The sequence below is a fragment of the Oncorhynchus clarkii genome, chromosome 15 (genome assembly GCF_045791955.1).
Source record: "Oncorhynchus clarkii lewisi isolate Uvic-CL-2024 chromosome 15, UVic_Ocla_1.0, whole genome shotgun sequence".
Taxonomy (NCBI): domain Eukaryota; kingdom Metazoa; phylum Chordata; class Actinopteri; order Salmoniformes; family Salmonidae; genus Oncorhynchus; species Oncorhynchus clarkii.
Genome location: NC_092161.1, coordinates 36,683,890 through 36,704,498, shown reverse-complemented (window position 1 = coordinate 36,704,498; position 20,609 = coordinate 36,683,890). Strand labels below are relative to the sequence as shown.

At 40.9% G+C, this 20,609-nt stretch overlaps 1 protein-coding gene across 3 annotated transcripts in view; it reads right to left on the bottom strand.

Annotated features, from left to right (window-relative positions):
* Positions 1-20,609, bottom strand: part of LOC139367232 (cadherin-18-like) — a 390,933-nt gene that overhangs the window by 32,777 nt on the left and 337,547 nt on the right. For all 3 annotated transcript variants that reach the window (XM_071105455.1, XM_071105454.1, XM_071105456.1), the window contains 4 exons: positions 11,059-11,226; positions 9,432-9,619; positions 8,339-8,592; positions 3,803-3,939 (listed from right to left, as the gene is read on the bottom strand). In XM_071105455.1, the coding sequence (XP_070961556.1) occupies positions 3,803-3,939; positions 8,339-8,592; positions 9,432-9,619; positions 11,059-11,226 (747 nt within the window). The remainder of the gene's footprint in view (positions 1-3,802; positions 3,940-8,338; positions 8,593-9,431; positions 9,620-11,058; positions 11,227-20,609) is intronic.

Genomic DNA, 20,609 nt, shown 5'->3' with positions numbered 1-20,609 from the left:
GTTTCGCTTATTTCGGGAAATTTAAACCATACATAAAGCAATCACAGGTGTTGATTGGGAGAGCTAGCTAAGACAACAACGGGTAAAACAACAATAGCTAATCAGCTAAGACAACAAGAACAGGTAAAATAGCGATGAATGGGCAGAGAGGGTCAGTTAACTACACACAGGGCCTGAGTTCGAGGCTGTGGCCGACAGATAAACAAAATAAACAAAAAAAAGCGGTATTTTAGCTGGAGTAATTTTGTTTGCTAGTAGGGAGATGTGCCTGGCTCGAGGCTAACTGGTGCTAGCATCGGGACAATGGCGTTAGCCACTATAGCCACTCGGTAGCAGCTAGCTAGCTGCAATGATCCGCTGCAAAGGTCCAGAGCTTATGTCAGTGAAGAATCCCGGAGGCATCAGCTGTGTAGCCAAGTGATCATAGGGTCCACTGAGCAGGTTGGGAGATGGGCCTGGCTCATGTCTAGCTTCAGGGCTGGGCCACCCAGTAGCAGCTAGCTAGCTGGAATTATCTGGAGTAATGGTCCAGAGCTTACGGCAGAAATCTAGTATGTAGTGGAGAAAAGCAGTCTGGTATGCTCAGGGTTGATATTGCGATGTGCAGACTGGCGGTTATTATCCAGGGCAAAAACGGCTGGTGTCTGAGCCTAAGACCTGTAGCAGTGGATAACTAATTCAACAGCTAGTAGCTAATTAGCTGGTTAGCATCTGATCACTATCTTCTGATGGAGGTTCTAGCTATACGGTCTAAAAATAGCAGATCCGTATCACATTGGGTGAGCTGGGTTGCCGGAAGGTATATCTAATTTAAAAATGGAAAAAGATATTGAAAAATATAGAAATATATACAAAATAAGATGTAAAAAAATACGTCTGCACTGCTACGCCATCTTGGATTCAACTAGGGGGCACAATGCGGGGGCACAGGTTAGTTGAGTAATCATCTCCTTTGTCTTGATCACGGCGAGGGAGAGGTTGTTGTCCTGGAACCACACAACCATGTCTCTGTCTCTGTCTCTGACCCCCTCCCTAAAGGCTGTCTCATTGTTGTAAGTGATCACGCCTACCATTGGCAAACATAATGATGGTGTTGGAGTTGTGCCTGGCCATGCAGTCCTGCTTCTTCAAAATGGCAGCAATACCCTTTAGCTCAGTGCGGATGTTGCCTGTAATCCATGGCTTCTGGTTGGGTATGTATGTACGGTCACTGTGGGGATGACGTCATCAATGCACTCATTGATGAAGCCAATGACTAAAATGGGGAACTCCTCAATGCCATCGGAGGAATCCTGGAACATATTCCAGTCTGTGCTAGCAAAACAGTCCTGAAGCCTAGCATCTGTTTCATCTGATCACTTTTTTATAGATTTAGTCACTGATGCTTCCTTCTTTAATTTTTGCTTGTAAGCAGGAATCAGGAGGATATAATTATGGTCAGATTTGCCAAATCGATGGCGAGAGAGATCAAGGTATGCGTCTCTGTGTGTGGAGAAAAGGTGGTCCAGAGTTTTTTTCTCCTCTGGTTGCACATTTAACATGCTGATAGAAATTTGTTAAAACGGATTTAAGCTTCCCTAAGAGTCCCCTAAAAGTCCCCTGCTACAAGGAGCGCCGCCTCTGGGTGAGCGTTTTCTTGTTTGCTTATGGCGGGAATTCAGCTCATTCAATTCTGTCTTAGTGCCAGCCTCTGACTGTAGTGGTATGAAAAATACAGACGAAGACTCTCTCGGTAGATAGTGTGGTCTACATCATATCATGAGGTACTCTACCTTAGGCGAGCAATAGCTCGAGACTTCCTTAGATACCGTGCACCAGCTGTTATTTACAAAAATACATAGTCTGCCGCCCCTTGTCTTACCAGACGCCACTGTTCTATCCTGCCGGTGCAGTGTATAACCAGCCAGTTGTATGTTGATAATGTCATCGTTCAGCCACAACTCCGTGAAGCATAAGATATTACAGTTTTGAATGTCCCGTTGGTAGTTTAATCTTCCTCGTAGGTTATCTATTGTATTGTCCAAAGATTGCACATTTTGCTAGCAGAATGGAAGGATGTGGGGGTTTATTCGATCCCTATGAATTCTTAGAAGGCAGCCCGCCCTCCAGCCCCGTTTTCTCCGCCTCCTCTTCAGACAAATCACGGGGATCTGGGCCTGTTCCTGAGAAAGCAGTATATTGTTCACGTGCACAAAATTAGTAAAATAATATCTTACAATCAATGCAAATAAACAATCAAAAAAACACAATCGGTTGGGGTGCCTTCTTCTCCGTCGCCATTTTAGGTATACATCATTTCCATGGTAAATATCTTTAATGTGATGGCCTACATGGCATTCTACACATTATCTAGCTTAAGTGGTGCAGTTAGTACGATATGCCAGTTGAAAATTATAGTATAGAATATACTGTATGTAAAAATGAATCCCTTTCAATATTAATAGTAGCATGAAGAGCTCTTATATATCTTGAAATGTATATCATGACGTTTATATGAGATGTACAATCTCAATTATATACAATACAACTCAAGTGGAAATAATAGCGAGAGCTATGCCTATTCCTTCCAAATTCCAAATAACAGCAGTTATAATGGTTATTAGCTTCTTCATCCAACTCCTACTTAACCAGCAGTAAGACTGAAGTGCTAATTCTGTGCAGGAGATATAAACAAATTGAAAGCATTTTCAAATGTCATTTTTGCAACTCTCATGGAGCAATTTTGCAACTATTAATGACCCATGCATAATGATACACTTTTAAAGGCAAATATATTATGGAAATGAAACAACAGTAAATATGTTCAATAAAATGTGCTATGAATAAACTGTTAAAAGCCTTGGAACATCCGCCAAACACACTCTCTATATAGTCATGCTTTAGATTTCAGAACATCATTTTGGAAACGGCAACAACAATTACATAACCAGAATAGTAGTGTTTTAATATAAGTTATAAAACACAATAACATATAATTTTGATCACCATTAAATATTAATACGACAGTCATTAAAGGATCATGTGTTTGTGTCCCAAATAGCATAATTTGTCAGATTCTCTGTAATAATGGTATGGGAATAATAATAATGCAAGTGGTTTCTTGCGTCAAACAACACAACATTTTCAGTCACCCCCTTATCTGAAGGACAAGTGGATAAACAGGTTAATGTCAAGCCCTGCATGCTTGATGTCAAGCCCTGCAAGTCTGATGGAATGTAGGTCTACAATGAACACCACACATTGACTGCTACTGTAGGCTGAATGATAGAACAGCTATTTCCATGATAAAATGTTATGGGATCTCGTTTTTGATGGTAAGCCACTTTGGTAGGCCTACATTATGATCAAATAGCCACGGTAGCCTACTTGGCCACTCTTACTTAAAGCTGGTATTGCCACAGTGTTCATCGTAAACGCGTGCTGGAAGTTGCACATAACTACTTGTCTCTGTGCTATTATGAGTTAGGGAGGTAAAGCCAGGAAAATGGTTTGTGAAAAGGCTAAAGGAAATGCTAATAGATTTCATAAGATCAGAACAAGAAAAGATACATTGATTGACACTTCACTAACCTCACCTATACCAGTGTGGTTTTAATAACGCCTCCTAAACCTCTACAGATTTTATATTTCATGCTTGAGGATATGCACGCGCATGCGCGCACGCACGCACACACACACACACACACACACACACACACACACACACACACACACACACACACACACACACACACACACACACACACACACACACACACACACACACACTGCTGCAGTATGAATGGAAACCCTGGGTACCTACCAACCTCCGAAGCTATCACAGTGATGTTATGCCATGGCATATCCTCCCGGTCCAGACTCTGGGTAGTCTTTATAACTCCGCTGTCCATGTCGATGTTGAAATACTTATCGCTGTGCTCACTGTGGTCGATGAAATACCTATTTTGAGAAAGGAGGCTTACATGAATACTGCATTTGCACAGTCTAAGAAACATTTCAAGCAGACCTGAGGAAATGGGAAATTCATCACAATGCAAAAATTAATTACCCTTGAAGGGTTGATGTCAAACATATCGTTATGTGCCATGGGGTCTACGGTCAACAGTGCAAAGGGTTTGTTTCAGACACTACAGTGCTTGCATCCCAATGGCACCCTATTCCGTATATACAGTACCTTGGAAAAGTATTCAATCCCCTTGCCGTTTTTCCTATTTTGTTTCATTACAACCTGTAATTTCAATGTATTTTTATTTGGATTTCATGTCATAGACTTACACAAAATAGTCCAAATTGGTGAAGTGTGTAAGGGTTGTCGCCGGGAGAAAGGGAGGAGGACCAAAGTGCAGCGTGGCAAGTGTTCATGATGATTTTAATTAAAGAAAGCACTGAACACTGAATCAAAACAATAAACGATGACTTGAATTTACAAAAACCGAATTAGTACCGTGTGGCCCACAAACCAAAAGTGAAACCCAGGCTACCTAAGTATGATTCTCAATTAGAGACAACTAACGACACCTGCCTCTGATTGAGAACACAAAAACCAACATTGAAAAAAAAACAGACTGCCCACCCCAACTCACGCCCTGACCATACTAAAACAAAGAATAAAATAACAGAACTATGGACAGAACGTGACAGTACCCCCCAAAAGGTGCGGACTCCGACAGCAAAAACTGAACCTATAGGGGAGGGTCTGGGTGGGCGTCTGTTCGCGGTGGCGGCTCTGGAGCGGGACGTGGACCCCACTTCACCACAGTTTTTGTCCGCCTCCTCAACCGCCCCCATGGCCCCTTACGAGTGGCAACCCTCGCCGCCGACCACGGACTGGGGACCCTCGCCACGGGTCCCGAATGGACGGGAGATTCCGGCAGCATAGGACAGGAGGGAGACTCCGGCAGCGCCGGACAGGCGGGAGACTCCGGCAGCGCCGGACAGGTGGGAGACTCCGGCAGCTCCGGAGTGAAGGGCGATTCTGGCATCGCCTGGTTAACTGACGGCTCTGGCAGCTCCTGGTTGACTGACGACTCTGGCAGCTCCTGGTTGGCTGACGGCTCTGGCAGCTCCTGGCTGGCTGACGGCTCTGGCAGCTCCTGGCTGACTAGCGGCTCTGGCGGCTCATGGCTGACTGGCGGCTGACTGGCGGCTCTGGCTGCTCCTGGCTGACTGGGCTGACCTGGCTGCCTCTGCCCTCCTAGCTGCATCCACCTGTTCCCATGGGAGGCGATCCCTTCCAGCCAGGATCTCCTCCCATGTGTAGCAACCCTTGCCGTCCAAAGCATCCTCACATGTCCAGGAGTCCTGACATCGCTGCTGCTGCTGCCCGTTACCACACTGCTTGGTCCTTGTGGTGGGTGTTTCCGTGTGAGTGTTTGGGCCACACGGTACTGTTTTGCTTTTCGTTTTGTTCACATCGTTTATTGTTTTGTATTTCAGTGTTCAGTTCATTTCAATTAAATATCATCATGAACACTTACCACGCTGCACTTTGGTCCGATCCTTCTTCCACCTCTGAATGCCGTTACAAAGTGTAATTAAAAATTACTTATTTAAAAAAATGACACAAAATAAAAAACAGAGAAGTGGTTCGTGCATATTTATTCACCCCCTGTGCTAAGAAGCCCCTAAATAAGATCTGGTGCAACAAATTACCTTCATAAGTCATATAATTAGTTAAATAATGTCCACCTGTATGCAATCTAAGTGTCACATGATCTGTCACATGATCTCAGTGTATACATACACCTGTTCTGAAAGGCCCCAGAGTCTGCAACACCACTAAGCAAGGGGCACCACCAAGCAAGCAGCACTATGAAGACCAAGGAGCTCTCCAAACAGGTCAGGGACAAAGTTGTAGAGAAGTACAGATCAGGGGAGATTGGAGTATCTGTCCATAGGACCACTTTAAGCCGTACACTCCACAGGGCTGGGCTTTAGGAAAGAGTGGCCAGAAAAAAAGCCATTGCTTGAAGAAAACAATAAGCAAACACGTTTGGTGTTCACCAAAAGGCATGTGCGAGACTCCACAAACATATGGAAGAAGGTACTCTGCTCAGATGAGACTAAAATTGAGCTTTTAGGCCATCAAGGATAACGTTATGTCTGGTAAAATCCCAACACCTCGCATTACCCCGAGAACGCCATCCCCACAGTGATGCATGGTGGTGGCAGAATCATGCTTTGGGGAAACAAGGGGAAACATTAAAATGTCTTGGAATGGCCTAGTAAAAGCTCAGACCTCAATCCACTTGAGAATCTATCGTATGACTTAAAGATTGCTGTACACCAGCGGAACCCATCCAACTTGAAGGGGCTAGAGCAGTTTTGCCTTGAAGAATGGGCAAAAACCCAGGGGTTAGATGTGCCAAGCTTATAGAGACATAACCAAAGAGACTTGCAGCTATAATTGTTGCAAAAAGGTGGCTCTACAAAGTATTGTCTTTGCGGGGGGTGAATAGTTATGCATGCTCAAGTTTTTTTGGGGGTCTTATTTCTTGTTTGTTTCACAATTTAAAAAAATTGCTTCTTCAAGGTGGTAGGCATGTTGTTTAAATCAAATGATACAAACCCCCCAAAAATCGATTTTAATTCCAGGTTGTAAGGCAACAAAGTAGGAAAAATGCCAAGGGGGGTGAATACTTTCGCAAGGCACTGTAAGTAGCACTTTCAATTTGACCAAAGTAGTGCACTATATAGGGAATAGGGTGCCATTTGGGATTCAGTCAGTCAGTAAATGGGTTCAGGGCACTAATGTTGAAGACTCACTGAAATTGGTTAACAGCAATTATCCAGGGCTCTTTAAAGAGAGGAATTTTTTGTGTAATAATGTTTTGATGTGTGATAGTAACATTGTATTAATGGTCCTCCACCGGTTCTCCACAGTCTTTACCAAGTCATTAAAATGCATCAAAAGATGTCTTGAACAGAGAACAAGAACTTTGTTCATGTATGTTTATGTTCCTTATAAGACTGTTATTATGTATGAAATGAACACCGAATGTGTGGTTGGTAATTTATCTTTTCATTTCCATTTGCACCACTAATTCAGTAATGGTTCTCAGTAATAATATATGTTGGCCATTTTCTATTGTCAAACATTCACTAATGACCTATGCTCCTTGTAGGAGACAAGTGTTTAGGTCAAGTGAGTCAAGCATAGAGCTTTATAAAAAAATATGTTAGTACTATGAAAGAAGACCATCTACAAGTGCCCTACAAGTATGACTCAGGTTATTAAATGTCTCACTTTCAGAGGGACATGAAACTGTCAGAACATACCAGACTACTGGCCTTGTTTCCTTGTATTTCAAAGGAGCATAGCTAAAACATGAGGCAAAAACAACATCAGTGATCATAGAGAAAGAGACTGCTATCTGCCCCTACTGCATTTTGACACATGCCATCCGTCAACCGCCAACACAGGGAATATTCTTCCGTGGCATTGTTGTTTTTTCTATCTTTTATTTTTCCCAGTTCAAATGGATGTCCTCCAAACATTTCCCATTTTCTCTTTCTGTCTGGTGGAGAACAGTGAGAGAGCAGTAAGACTGGATGAGGGGGAGGTATCCCACCAAGACCCTTTCATATGTAGATTTCCTTTTTGTTTACCACAAATCCCTTTAAAATATCTTAAGATTCTTATGTTGAATCAACCATTCTTATTATTTATTTTTAGACTGTCTGTGCCTCTATCTCTTTTTGAAAATGTATTATAGATACATATTTCTTCATTAAGGGGCAGAGCTTGTCTTTTGCAGATATGGTGGAAAGAGATATGGGCACAATAACACGTGAAGGGACTGAGGTTCAGTGCTTAATGCAGTTGAAGAATTCCCTAAGCCCCATATGTACAGCATGGTGGTTCACCAAACCAAGATCTTGTATCATGTAATAGGGACTATTAGATTGCAATCTACTGGTGTATGGGTAATATATCTGATATGAGTTTATGACACAACTCCCTCTTCATTTCTTGAAAAGGGGAAAATTAATTCAAGGTTTTTAGAGGCTGAATGGCCTTAAGCTTTTAGACATGATAGTGAGTGCAGAGTTTGTTTTTTTTTGGGGGGGGGGGGTGATTATAATGTCTTCGGGCACCTGAATAGATGTCTATGTATGTAAACAGTAGTATTAACTGTACAATATGTGTGCATGATGTCTGTACATATACAGTATATATTATCTCGTAAAACATAACAGAGTGCACACGGTATATGTTAGCAGATCCTGTACTATCCAGGATACGGATGCAGTGCACTGGTCAAACGTAGTCCACTATATAGGGCATAGGGTGTCATTTGGGATGCTAAAAGAGAATACATTGGCTCCAAGCTCTTACCTGACATGACTGTTTTTGCTGTCTGGATCCCTGGCAGTTACAGCCCCCACCTCTCTACCAATCCGAGCGTTCTCATAAACATCCATGATGTAATAGTCCATAGAGAATACAGGCGGTTCGTCCACATCTCCCACAGTGATCTTTAGGGTGGCAGTATCTTTGAAAGGACCAAGGTAGGAAAAAAGAGGCTCCAAGTGGCTATTCACACCCTCAATTTGAAGGGTGTAGGTCTTCTTCCTCTCGTAGTTCAGTGGCTGTGTGTCCAGGAAAAAGGCACCAGGAAAAAATGCAGGATTAGGAACAGACTTCATTCCATTTGTGTACCATGTAATTACAATGCAAGTAGCCTATTAAAGTACTATATAAAATGTTAATATTTTTTTTTTACAAAAATATTAACAGCATTATTACACAGGAATAGAGCATCTACTCTCTTCTCCCAAAGTGTGCACTGTGGATTTGTACAATGGTGGAAACAACTAATCCTTACACCAATGCTATGTTGTTATATCGTTAAAGGTGAGTGTGCAAGTGCAAATGGTTGAACATCTTCCTTATAGTGATTCAACAAGATCTTAAAGGATTGGTTTGCTATTTTTAACCAAATCTCTATTTTGTATGAAAATAGCATGTTATAGAAGGGTCAAGACACTTTTTTAGCGACACATTTCCATGTGTGCGCATGTGCGTGCTTTCCATTGTGGTGATACGAGTAACGAGAAAGCACGTGCATGTTCGCACACGGAAATGTTTTGTTCGTGTCCAACCAAATTAAACAGTACGTTACAGATAGAGTTCGGAATTACACAATTTCACGTGTGCAACATCTAAAGACCTGCATCCCTATATTGAGAGCTTAGCTTTGAGGAAGTCTATTGTGGGTGGGGTAAGTTTCTCAAAAGTCGTAACATATTTATACACATATATATAAAAACGGGTCCCCGAAAATTGTGCACATTTGTGTACAACATCATCCATTTCATGTGATATATATATATAAGACTTTTGGACTTTTGATCCATTTTGGCTTGTGAGCGCTACTTTCAAAACTACTGGCTAAAATCATACAAAACCTTAATACTCTGTTGTTTACCTTCTTGAGGCTGATGATTCCCTCCCTGGTGTCCCTGTCAGTGTTGATGGAGAACATGGCTGCTCCTTCGGAGTTGATGATGCTGTACTTGATCTCTGCATTGACTCCAAGGTCCTCGTCATTGGCTTTTATCTTCCCCACTGGCTTGCCAACCTGGGCCGACTCAGGGACGTACAGCTGGTAATTTTCTGTTGACCATGAGCATAACAATACAGCCATTTAGAAAAAGCTTAACATCACTAGTTGGTGACATATTTTGGGCTGATTGTCCAAATGATTATGTTTTTTAGCTGTGTCACCCTGAAATGACTTCACAGACGCTCCTTTAATTGCTACTTAATGCCCTTCAAAATCATGTCGGAATGCTTGACTCAACATTTAGACCTGAAATGTGTCTGAGGGTACTTTAATAGTGTTGACTTTAACAACCTCTTGAGTGTAGGAGGCAGTATTTTGATGTTTGGATGAAAAAATTTACCCAAATTATACTGGCCATTTCTCAGGCTCAGAATCTAGAATATGCATATAATTGTCAGATTAGGATAGAAAACACTCTAAAGTTTCCAAAACTGTTCAACTGTTGTCTGTGAGTATAACAGAACTGAAATTGCAGGTGAAAACCTGAGGAAAATCAAACCAGGAAGTGGCTTCTATTTGGAAAGCTCCATGTTCCATAGTCTGCCTTCGCTCCATTTAAAGGGATATCAACCAGATTCCTTTTTCCTATGGCTTCCCCATGGTGTGAACAGTCTTTAGACATTGTTTCAGGCTTTTATTTTGAAAAATGAGCGAGCAAGATCACATTGCGTCATTGTATGGCTGGGTGCCAGCAGCGTTTTGTATGTGCAACAGCTTGGTGCAGCCATTTTCTCTCTCTCTACTACTGAAAAAGCTACATTCCCGGTTGATATATTATCGATTATACTGTGTATTATAAAATTGTTCAGATGTTCAGTGTTACAGCAACATAACATTAAAATGTTCAAGCTATTTTTTGATGTTGTTGCCTGCATGGCATTTGATGAGGTCCATTTTGAGACCAAATTTTATATTAATATTTGATTATTATGACATGATAGGATAGATAAAAAATACATTAAAATCATGATTCATAATTGGTGCGATTTTAGTCAATGCTATGCTCCTCTAAATAATGTCTGTTGCACATCTGTTATATATTAAAGATGGAGCCTACTGACAGTCAATTAAAGCTGATGAGTTTCTATATTGAAGCTCTATCTATATGAGTGAGGAGGAGTATATCATGATTCTTCTATAGATAGATGAGAACACTCCATTTATAATTGGCCTACTAAAAATACACTCAAAGGGATCTCATGCCAGTCACGAGAAGAGTCTCTGAGAAGCACTGCTGTTTATCAATCAAAGTAATTAGTATTTAGCAGAAATAGATAGCAGATGTCTTAGATACCGTTAAGCCTTGAAATCCAAGTGATATGGAGTAACTGGGCCACGCAAATGGTGGGAAACATTGCAGATATAAATTATACAAATAGTCTGATGTGATTCCTTATTCCAGATGTGCGAGAGGCATGTTTGTTTTATTTCTCTCTGAATGTTACACACTGTTTTGCCTGCTGAATTTAGCCATGGTATCTATACTCACTTTGCGGGAACTTGGGAGGGTTGTCGTTGACGTCGGTGAGGGTGATGTTGATAGTGGTGGATCCAGAAAGTCCTCCAACTGATCCTGCCATGTCTTTGGCTTGAATGACTACAGCATAGTGTTCTCTCGCCTCCCGGTCCATGTTGGCTAAGGCAGTCCTGATGACTCCTGGACGCGGAGAAAAGAATATAAGAATAGCAATGTTACTACTGTACTGTATGAATACCAATGTTACTATTGTACTATTCGGCTAAGGCCACACAGTTTAGAACTGAAGCCATCCTGGACAGGGGGAGAAGAATAGCGAAGTACCTCTGTTACCAATGAATACCAATGTTTCTACTGTACTGCATGGCTAATTGATGACTCCTGGACAGGAGGAGAAGAATAGAGGAATTAAAATATTACTATGGATATCTATGTTAGTACAGTGTTAATACCAATGTCAGTATTATGACTACCAATGTTTTTTCTGCATGAATAGAGATTTCTAGAGTCACTTGACTTGAATAAATCAAAGGATGAATTCTTGAGATTAATATGGTATTCCTCTTGTTATTTGGGTAAGGGTGACAATGGAAAAAACAGAAGCAGTAATAGAGCTTATAGGGCCGATGACCTTAGGTTCTTTACTTTACAGTAACTAATAATGCAAGGTTGGAAAATACAGGCAACTGCCAAACTAATGGAAACAGTTGAGTAAATGAGGGAGCCAACGTATATTGAAAGCAGCTGCTCCCACACAGGTGTGGTTCCTGAGGTAATTAAACAATAAAAATCCCCTCATGCTTAGGGTGATGTGAAAAAATGCTGGGCAAGCCATTATTTTGGCCATTATTTTTGCTCTCCATGGCTATGCCGCCATAAAATGACCATGCCTGCATCCACAGGGCACGGGTGGTTTGAATGGTTTGATGAGCATAAAAACAAGGTAAACCATATGTCATGGCCGTCTTAGTCACCAGATCACAACCCAAATGAACACTTATGGGAGATTCTGGAGCGGCTCCTGAGACAGCATTTCCCACCACCATCAACAACAAAAAATCTAATTATGGATTTTATTGTGGAATAAATCTCTCACATTCCTCCAATAGAGTTCCAGACACGTGTAGCATCTATGTCAAGGTGCATTGAAGCTGTTCTGACTCGTGATGGCCCAACACCCTATTCCTTGTAGATTCGGAGGGGAGAAAGTTGTGGTGTATAAGTTATTAAAGCAATGTGGCATTACTGTCTAGGCCAGAATTTGGATTCTCACAAGGGCCTTGTGAGAAATAATCGTTCAGTTTGACAGTTTAAATAAAAGATGCATAACATAAAAATAGGCTGCTCCAACATCCTTTCGATCTTGATTGTCCAAATGTTTCATTGCCAAGGTTAGCCTTTCTACACTTTCCAATATATTTCAAATGACTATGCAACCTTGGTAAGGCAGAGAATGCAGCCTTCCCCAAAGGACCCATTCAATCATGTTTATCACTATAATAATGCAGGATATAGCTCCATGTACTTTCTACTAGGGTTAAACAGATATTCTGAATCAATGCATAGTACATATAGTACAAAAGAAAGTTCATGTCACTGTCCAAATTGCGTAAATTACCCAGTGCTCAATCCAATGTAATAGATTCCATGCCTGTTGAAGCTAGTACTGATATTTCATTCCCACACATTGTAAAGTAAAGAATATACACACTCGGGTAATGATTAGTATGTGTGTGAGGGGATTAAAGTGCCTCACTGTCTCGCCCCTCTGTGCACTGAAACCAGATCAAGGACTGGGATTTAATATGTGTTGCCTGTTACTTCAGTTCTCAGTCTCAATCTCTCTCACTCTCTGTCTCCCAGAGGCAAAACACCTTGAGCAACTGTTGAACTTGTATTCTTGTGAACCTTTGTGTGAACTGACTCTAACAGCAATCTACAGAAAACAGCAGGGTCTCGGCTGTGATGTCTATAATATAGAATATAATAATGACATAGTAGTTGGTATAGTCGGTAGCTGTGATAAAAAAAAACTAGTACACACACACACACTTCTCTTCAGTAGCAATCAGTCCATTTCGTATCTTGATCAATATTTTTACAAGGTTATAGAAAAGATCAGTGGTCGCATTGTGTGATTTAATCTGTACAAGGCCCCTTGAAAAGTATGTCAATTTTAGTGTGAGTTTGCAGGATATGGGTTGTTTACTTTTCACAATATCAGGAACGTTCCAGGAGACAATTGTTAATTTCTCTGTATAAAAGTGCAGTTTGTCTTGTTTCCCTATTTTCTTACTCAACCCTTTCGACGTACTTCTTGCTTGAGGGGAAAAAATATCTGCTTAAAATGTGTGAAAATCCTTGAAGTAGCAAACAAACAAAATGAAGGTGTGGGGCTCAAACGAGCACAGAATTAGTTACAATCTTCTCAGTTACAAGCCCACCGTTGCAATCAAATCAATACACATTCATGTGGACAAGAAATGGGAAGCCTAAATTACTTGTACTATTATGTGTATATCCAATGTACAGTATTTGCAATATGGTTTTAATAGTACTGAACAAAATGCATCTATTTGATTTTGGTAGGAGAGAGATATTGTATCAAGAATTCATGACCTATCAATGACATATCCTATCTGTTTGAAGAGAAAAATAGTTTGTTGTTTTTCATTACTGGTCCTACTTGACATTGTTGATCTATAAACAAATCTTATTCTCTTGTATAGTGACCGGTTTCAAAGCCATCTTTACATTCTAACTAACTGTTTCTGTTTGTTTTCATTATCCTGCTGGGTATAGTTCATCTATAGATAAACCTGATTCTCTTGTATCATTATTCTCTTGTTTTCTTAGAATACGTTGATCGGAATCCAAAAACAAAGCCATAATTAGATTCTATCAAGAGCCTAATTTCCGGTTTGGAAAAAAGAGGCACTACTAATATCTATTTTCTTACAGACATTATTTGCTCTCTCTCTATTCAGGAGGATGCTATAGGCAGAAGCTAGTCCAATCCACTTGTCTTGGGCAGAATAATCACTATAAATGGGTTAAAGAGCGATGCCCTCCAGGGGATTTGAGAGGTTAGGTTACATATCAAAATGCGTCCCAAATGGCACCCTGTTCCCTACATAATGCACTACTTATGACGAGAGCCCTATGGCCCTGGTCAAAGTAGTGCATTATATAGGGGATAGGGTGGCATTTGGGACGGAGCCATCATCTGTCACCCAGGAGAACGGATACAGTAGTTCAGTTGTCTGTACTCTCGAATCCTGTCCAGCTGATCTCCACACCACAGTAGTCTTCCATCTCACAGCAGAGATAGATGGCTTTTAGCATACAATAAGAGTATGCTGTGCTGCCTGGCAAATAGCTGTGACAAAAAAAAATATCACAACAGGGTGGCCTCGTGATGCCAAAGTATACTGTAGTCAGTCATGTGTCTGTCTATCACATGGCATAGGCTACCGTTGGCAGCATAACACACATTCCATACGTTGATATATCTTGTGCACTGTTCAAGATTGTCTGGAATCTGGAAAGAATTTAACCTTTCAAAACTTATTCCATGAATAGCTACGTAAGTGAACTCGATAGGAAAGGAATGCATGCTTGATTTCACCTTAGCCGATACAGTACTTGTGCATGAAATAACTGTAACCTTTACTGTTCATTCATTTTAAAATTCCTCAGATATGAGATATTCCAAGACATATGTCCCAAATTGCACTTTATTCCCTATTTAGTGCACTACTTTTGACAAGGGCATATAGGGCTCGGGTCAAAATGTGTGCACTATATAGGGAATAGGGTGACATTTGAGACACAGCCTAAGACGTTTACCTGGCACACCGTACATACAGTACAATGGGGGGTCTAGGCCATTGAGGTTCCAAGATATTAAATGGAGCCGGGGCATTACTTAACCCTGGCTCCCAAAGAAGCAGAAGACCTTGGCACATGGACACACTTTCCATTAAAACAACACAAAGACGGAGGATCTGACATTTACGGTTGCTTATTCCTGCTTTACTCACAAAGGCACATCGCTCCAGAGCAATCACTCACTGAGCATTGTTTATGAACAATGAGCACAACCCTACTAAGAAGTATAAAATGTGTTTTGGCTCTGGATATTCTGCACTCTTCCATCTACAGTGCATACAGAAAGTATTTTTCACCCCTTACATTTTTCCACATTTTCTTGTGTTACAAAGCCTTGTTGTGTTACAAAGCCTTGATGTGTTACAAAGCCTTGTTGTGTTACAAATCTAGACAAAACACTAAGGTCAACATGTATATATTTATTTGACATTTATTAAACATGCATGAAAAAACAACACTGATATACACTGAGTGTACAAAACATCAAAAATACCTGCTCTTTCCATGACATAGACTGACCAGGTGAGTCCAGGTGAAAGCTACTGATTCTTTATTGATATCCCCTGTTAAATCCACTTCAAGCAGTGCAGACGAAGGGGAGGAGACAGGTTAAATAAATACTTTTAAGCCTTGAGACAACAGAGACTTGCATTGTGTCTGTGTGTCATTCAGAGGTTGAATGGCAAGACACAAGTTGTAAGTGCCTTTTAACAGGGTACGGTATTAGGTGCCAGGCGCACCGTGTTTTTTGCCAAGAACTACAATGCTGCTGGATTTTTCACGAGCAACAGTTTCCAAGGGGTATCAAGAATGGCCCACCACCCAAAGGACATCCAGTCAACTTGACACAACTGTGGGAAGCATTGGAATAAGCATGGGCCAGCATCCCTGTGGAACACTTTTGATACCTTGTAGAGTCCATGCTTGACGAATTGAGGATGTTCTGAGGGCAAAAGGTATACTCAGTGTATCTTGATTAGATAAGTATTCATAAGTATTCACTGCTGCCAACATACTGACTCAAATCTCTAGCCACTTTAACCATTAAAAATTGGATGTAATAAATGTATCACTAGTCACTTTAAACAATGCCACTTTATATAATGTGTTATATAATACCCTACATTACTCATCTCATATGTATATACTGTACTCTATACCATCTACTGCATCTTGCCTATGCCATTCGGCCATCGCTCATCCATATATTTATATGTACATATTCATATTCATTCCTTTACACTTGTGTGTATAAGGTAGTTGTTGTGAAACTGTTAGATTACTTGTTAGATATTACTGCACGGTCGGAACTAGAGGCACAAGCATTTTGCTACACTCGCATTTACATCTGCTAACCATGTTTATGTGACCAATATATTTTATTTTATTTTATTTGATGTTAGAAACACCTTTTGTAGCGATTACTGCTGTGAGTCCTTTGGGGTAAGTCTTGCACACCTGAATAATACAATATTTGCCCATTATTATTAAAAACATTATTCAAGCTCTGTCAAGTTGGTTGTTGTGGTTGCTAGCAAAGATATTGTCAAGCCAATTGAATCCTTGTTTGAGTCTGTGGGACCCATTTTCAATGTTTACTAAAATAAAAATTATTAATTGAACAATTTTTTCAACCTGAGACTCATTGGCCTTGGCTCATTTTCTGTGAAGAACATGTAAAGTAACACATTTTCATTGAGTGCACATTGTGCACCCCCATACAAATCTACAATACATATGTGGTGTTTGGATCCACTGGACCCGAGGGTAATAAAAGTGTGGGAAAGTGTGTGTGTAGGTGAAAACAAGTAAGATATTTTTTTGCTGTGTGCCTTCACTCTGTCTTCCTCCTCCCTGTGCCAGTCCCGACCTGTCTGCTTGTCTCCCGCTTTTCTCGCACTCTTTCCCCTTTGTTGTGTGTGAAACTACACAATATCTTGCGGGGAACCTGCACAATGTTATTACAATACAATATTTCAATACATTTTAAAGAATTCTATATGTTTACCCCAGCCATGTGCAAACTGGGGGAAGGACAGAACAAATAAATAGCTATGCATGTTTGGTTCCTTACACAATCAATCAGTATGGCAAAATTAGTCTCAGCTCAGAGGGCCTTAGACACATTTTTTTTGCAGAGAGAGAATTTAGTGTGGAAAGAGCATCTTCCACTTTGGAAGATTAAGAATTTTTCCAATATGAGGATCATGTCTCTGTCAATTTAGAGTCTGACAGTGAGTTGGAAGAAGAGGATGAAATTGACCCTCAACCAGCCCCAGGACCAGCCAGTCAGCAGCCAGCTCATCAGAAGCCAGCAGGAGGAAAAATCTGAATGTCAAAAAATAGAGGATGCAACCAGGGCCAACGTGGATGGTTACTCATGAGCAGGACAAATTCTTATTTTGAACTGTTTATCCCAGACACCATCCAAAAAAATAATTCTGGACTGCACTAATTTGGAAGGAAGGAGTGTTTTTGGAGAGAGATGAAGGAGATGGACCAAACTAATTTACATGCATACTTTGAGTTTCTTGTCCTTGCTGTTGTTTTCAGATCCAATGGGGAATCCACAGAATCCATGTGGGATGCAGAAACTGCCATATAACTTTTCCATGTATCAATATCTCTGAAAAACCTACACATTATTTCCAGGATTATCCACTTCAATAACCAAGACACCAGACCAGCTCTGCGGCAAAGAGACAAGTATGCCCCATCAGGTCAGTGTGGGACAAGTGGGTGTATACACTGTTTTACAACCCTGGGCCCAACGATACTGTTGATGAGCAGCTTATGCCATTTAGGTGCCGCTACCCCTTCAGGCAGTACATACCGTCTAAATATGGAATCAAGATCTGGGCTGCCTGTGAAGCTGCTTCATCATATGCATGGAACTTGCAAGTGCATACGGGGAAGCCAGATGGAGGAGCCCCTGAGAAGAAACAAGGGATGTCCTGGACGTGACACAGGGACTCCGTGGCCATAACATCACATGCGATACCTTTTTTACTTTACACAAGCTGGGATCGCAGCTCCTCAAGACGAAGCTGACAATGGTAAGAACAGTATGAAGAAACAAGCCAGCGCTCCCACCTATGCTGTTGAATACACGGAACAGGCCTATCAATTCCTTTAAGTTTGTGTTCACATCCGACATGTCTCTAGTGTCCTACGTGCCAAAGAGGGGCAGAAATGTGGTACTCATGAGTATACTGCATAGGGATGGGAGAAACTGTGGCAAGGAACATCAAAAACCAGAAATCATGATGGATTACAATGCCACAAAAGGAGGAGTGGACAATTTAGACAAGCTGGTGACTGGCTACAGCTGCAAAAGAAGAACCCTACGTTGGCCACTTGTGATATTCTTCAACATCTTGGACATCTCGACGTACAACACATTTGTCATCTGGATGTCGTTGAACCCAGATTGGAACAGAGGGAAGCTCCAGAGGAGACAGCCCTTTTTTTGATGAACTGGGCAAGGCATTGGTAAGACCAAAAATCCAGAGGAAGGAACATATCCCAAGGAACCCAGATTCAGCAGTCCTCGTGAGGAGGATTCAGGAGGAGGATGATGGTGCCCCATCTGCCCGACCCACAAAACCACAACTTCAATATCAGAAGTGTGAGTGATGTTGTTGCATATATGTGTCTGCCTGACTCTCCTACCTTGGCCTGCTGTAGATATACTGTATATCTGAGTGAATGAGTGAGATGTTCATAAAATTCCTGAACTAAGTGTTTTCATCATTCTAGATTGCAACTGGTAGCAACAAGAAGAAGTGCTGCGATGTGTGTGGACCCAAGAAGGACATGAAGACACAGTACACATGCATCAAGTGCAAGAAATACATTTGCACACACATACACAGTAAAACTCTGTCTCTCATGTGGTGTGTTGACCAGCCTTAATTTGTGTTTAATGGGGCTCATTTATAAATACTGTTTGTTAAAATTGTTCTTCCAGTTTGTTCAGGTCAAAGCAATAAACATCAATAGTGAATCAAACCTTGTTTCATTTATGTTTGATGAAGATAAACATGATTTATTCCACCCATGTCTTGATTATAATAAAAAATATTATTATAATATTATTATTATATTAAATGGCAAATATTAACCATGTGTGCTGTTTATATTGCTTGTAATTGATATAAGTCAACATCTAAGTAATACGTATTTTTACATCAATTGTTATGGCTGAATTGTTTTAAAAACCGAATAATGTTGTGGGTCCATCAGACCCACGAACATTGGATGAATAACAAAACCATGAACACCACACATGGGGTAAGTTAAACCTGTAACTAGACCACTCAGGAACTTTTAAAATAAGAAGACTGCTACTCAGTTATGTGTTGTGTTTGTATGTAGGACAAAAGTATTACTTAAGTGCCTTATTGCAAACAGGATGCATGTTTTGGAATATTTGTATTCTGTACAGACATTCGTCTTTTCACTCAGTCATTTACTTTGGTATGGTGAAATAACATTGCAATGAAAGAATGGTGCCAGAGGGGATGGCGGCCATTTTACGGGCTCTTAACCAATTGTGCTATTTTGTGTGTTTTTTCACATTGTAACTTTTTTTGTACATAATGCTAAATGTCTCTTATGACGGTAAAGAGCTTCTGGATATCAGAACAGCGATTACTCACCTCTAACTGGACAAAGATTTTTTTTTAATGAGTCTGAAGCGAAGGATATATTGTTGCTCCCGGACACAAATCTCTTCATTCACATTAAGAAAATAATTTCTCAGCCAGTGGGTAACCCACCTCTACCATCCGTTCTATTGGACAACGTTCTATCACTGGAGAATAAACTGGATGGGCTCCATTCGAGAGTATCCTACCAACAGGACATTGAAAACGGTAATATCTTATGTTTCACCAAGTCGTGGCTGAACGACGACACGGATAATATATGGCTGGGTTTTCCGTGCATCGACAGGATGACATCTATGTCCGGTAAGACTAGGGGTGGGGTGTGTGTCCATTTTTCAATAACAGCTGGTGCGCTATGTCTAATATTAAGGCAGTCTCGAGGTATTGCTCGCCTGAGTACTTCATGATAAGATATAGACCACACTAGCTATATTTTTCGTAGCCACCTATTTACCACCATAAACCAACTAAGACCACACTCAATAAGCTATTTAAGGCCATAAGCAAACAAGAACATGCTCATCCAGAAGTAGCGCTCCTGGTGGCCAAATACTTTAATGCAGGCAATCTTAAATCTGTTTTACCTCATTTCTACCAACATGTCACATGTGCAACCAGAGGGAAAGAAAATCTAGACCAGCTTTACTCCACACACAGAGGTGTATAAAGCTCTCACTCGCCCTCCAACCAAAATCTAAAGCAGGGTGTATCAGTGACTCGCACAATACGGAAGTGGTCAGATGATGTGGATGCTACGCTACAGGACTGTTTGCTAGCATAGACTGGAATATGTCCTGTGATTCATCCAATAGCATTGAGGAGTATTCCACCTCAGTCAGTCGTTTCATCAATAAGTGCATTGACAACGTCGTCCTCACAGTGACAGTAGGTACACATTTCAACCAGAAGAAGATGGATTACATCCGCACTGAGCTAAAGGCTAGAGCTGCTACTTTCAAGGAGCGGGACACGATTCTGGACGATTCTAAGAAATCCCGATAG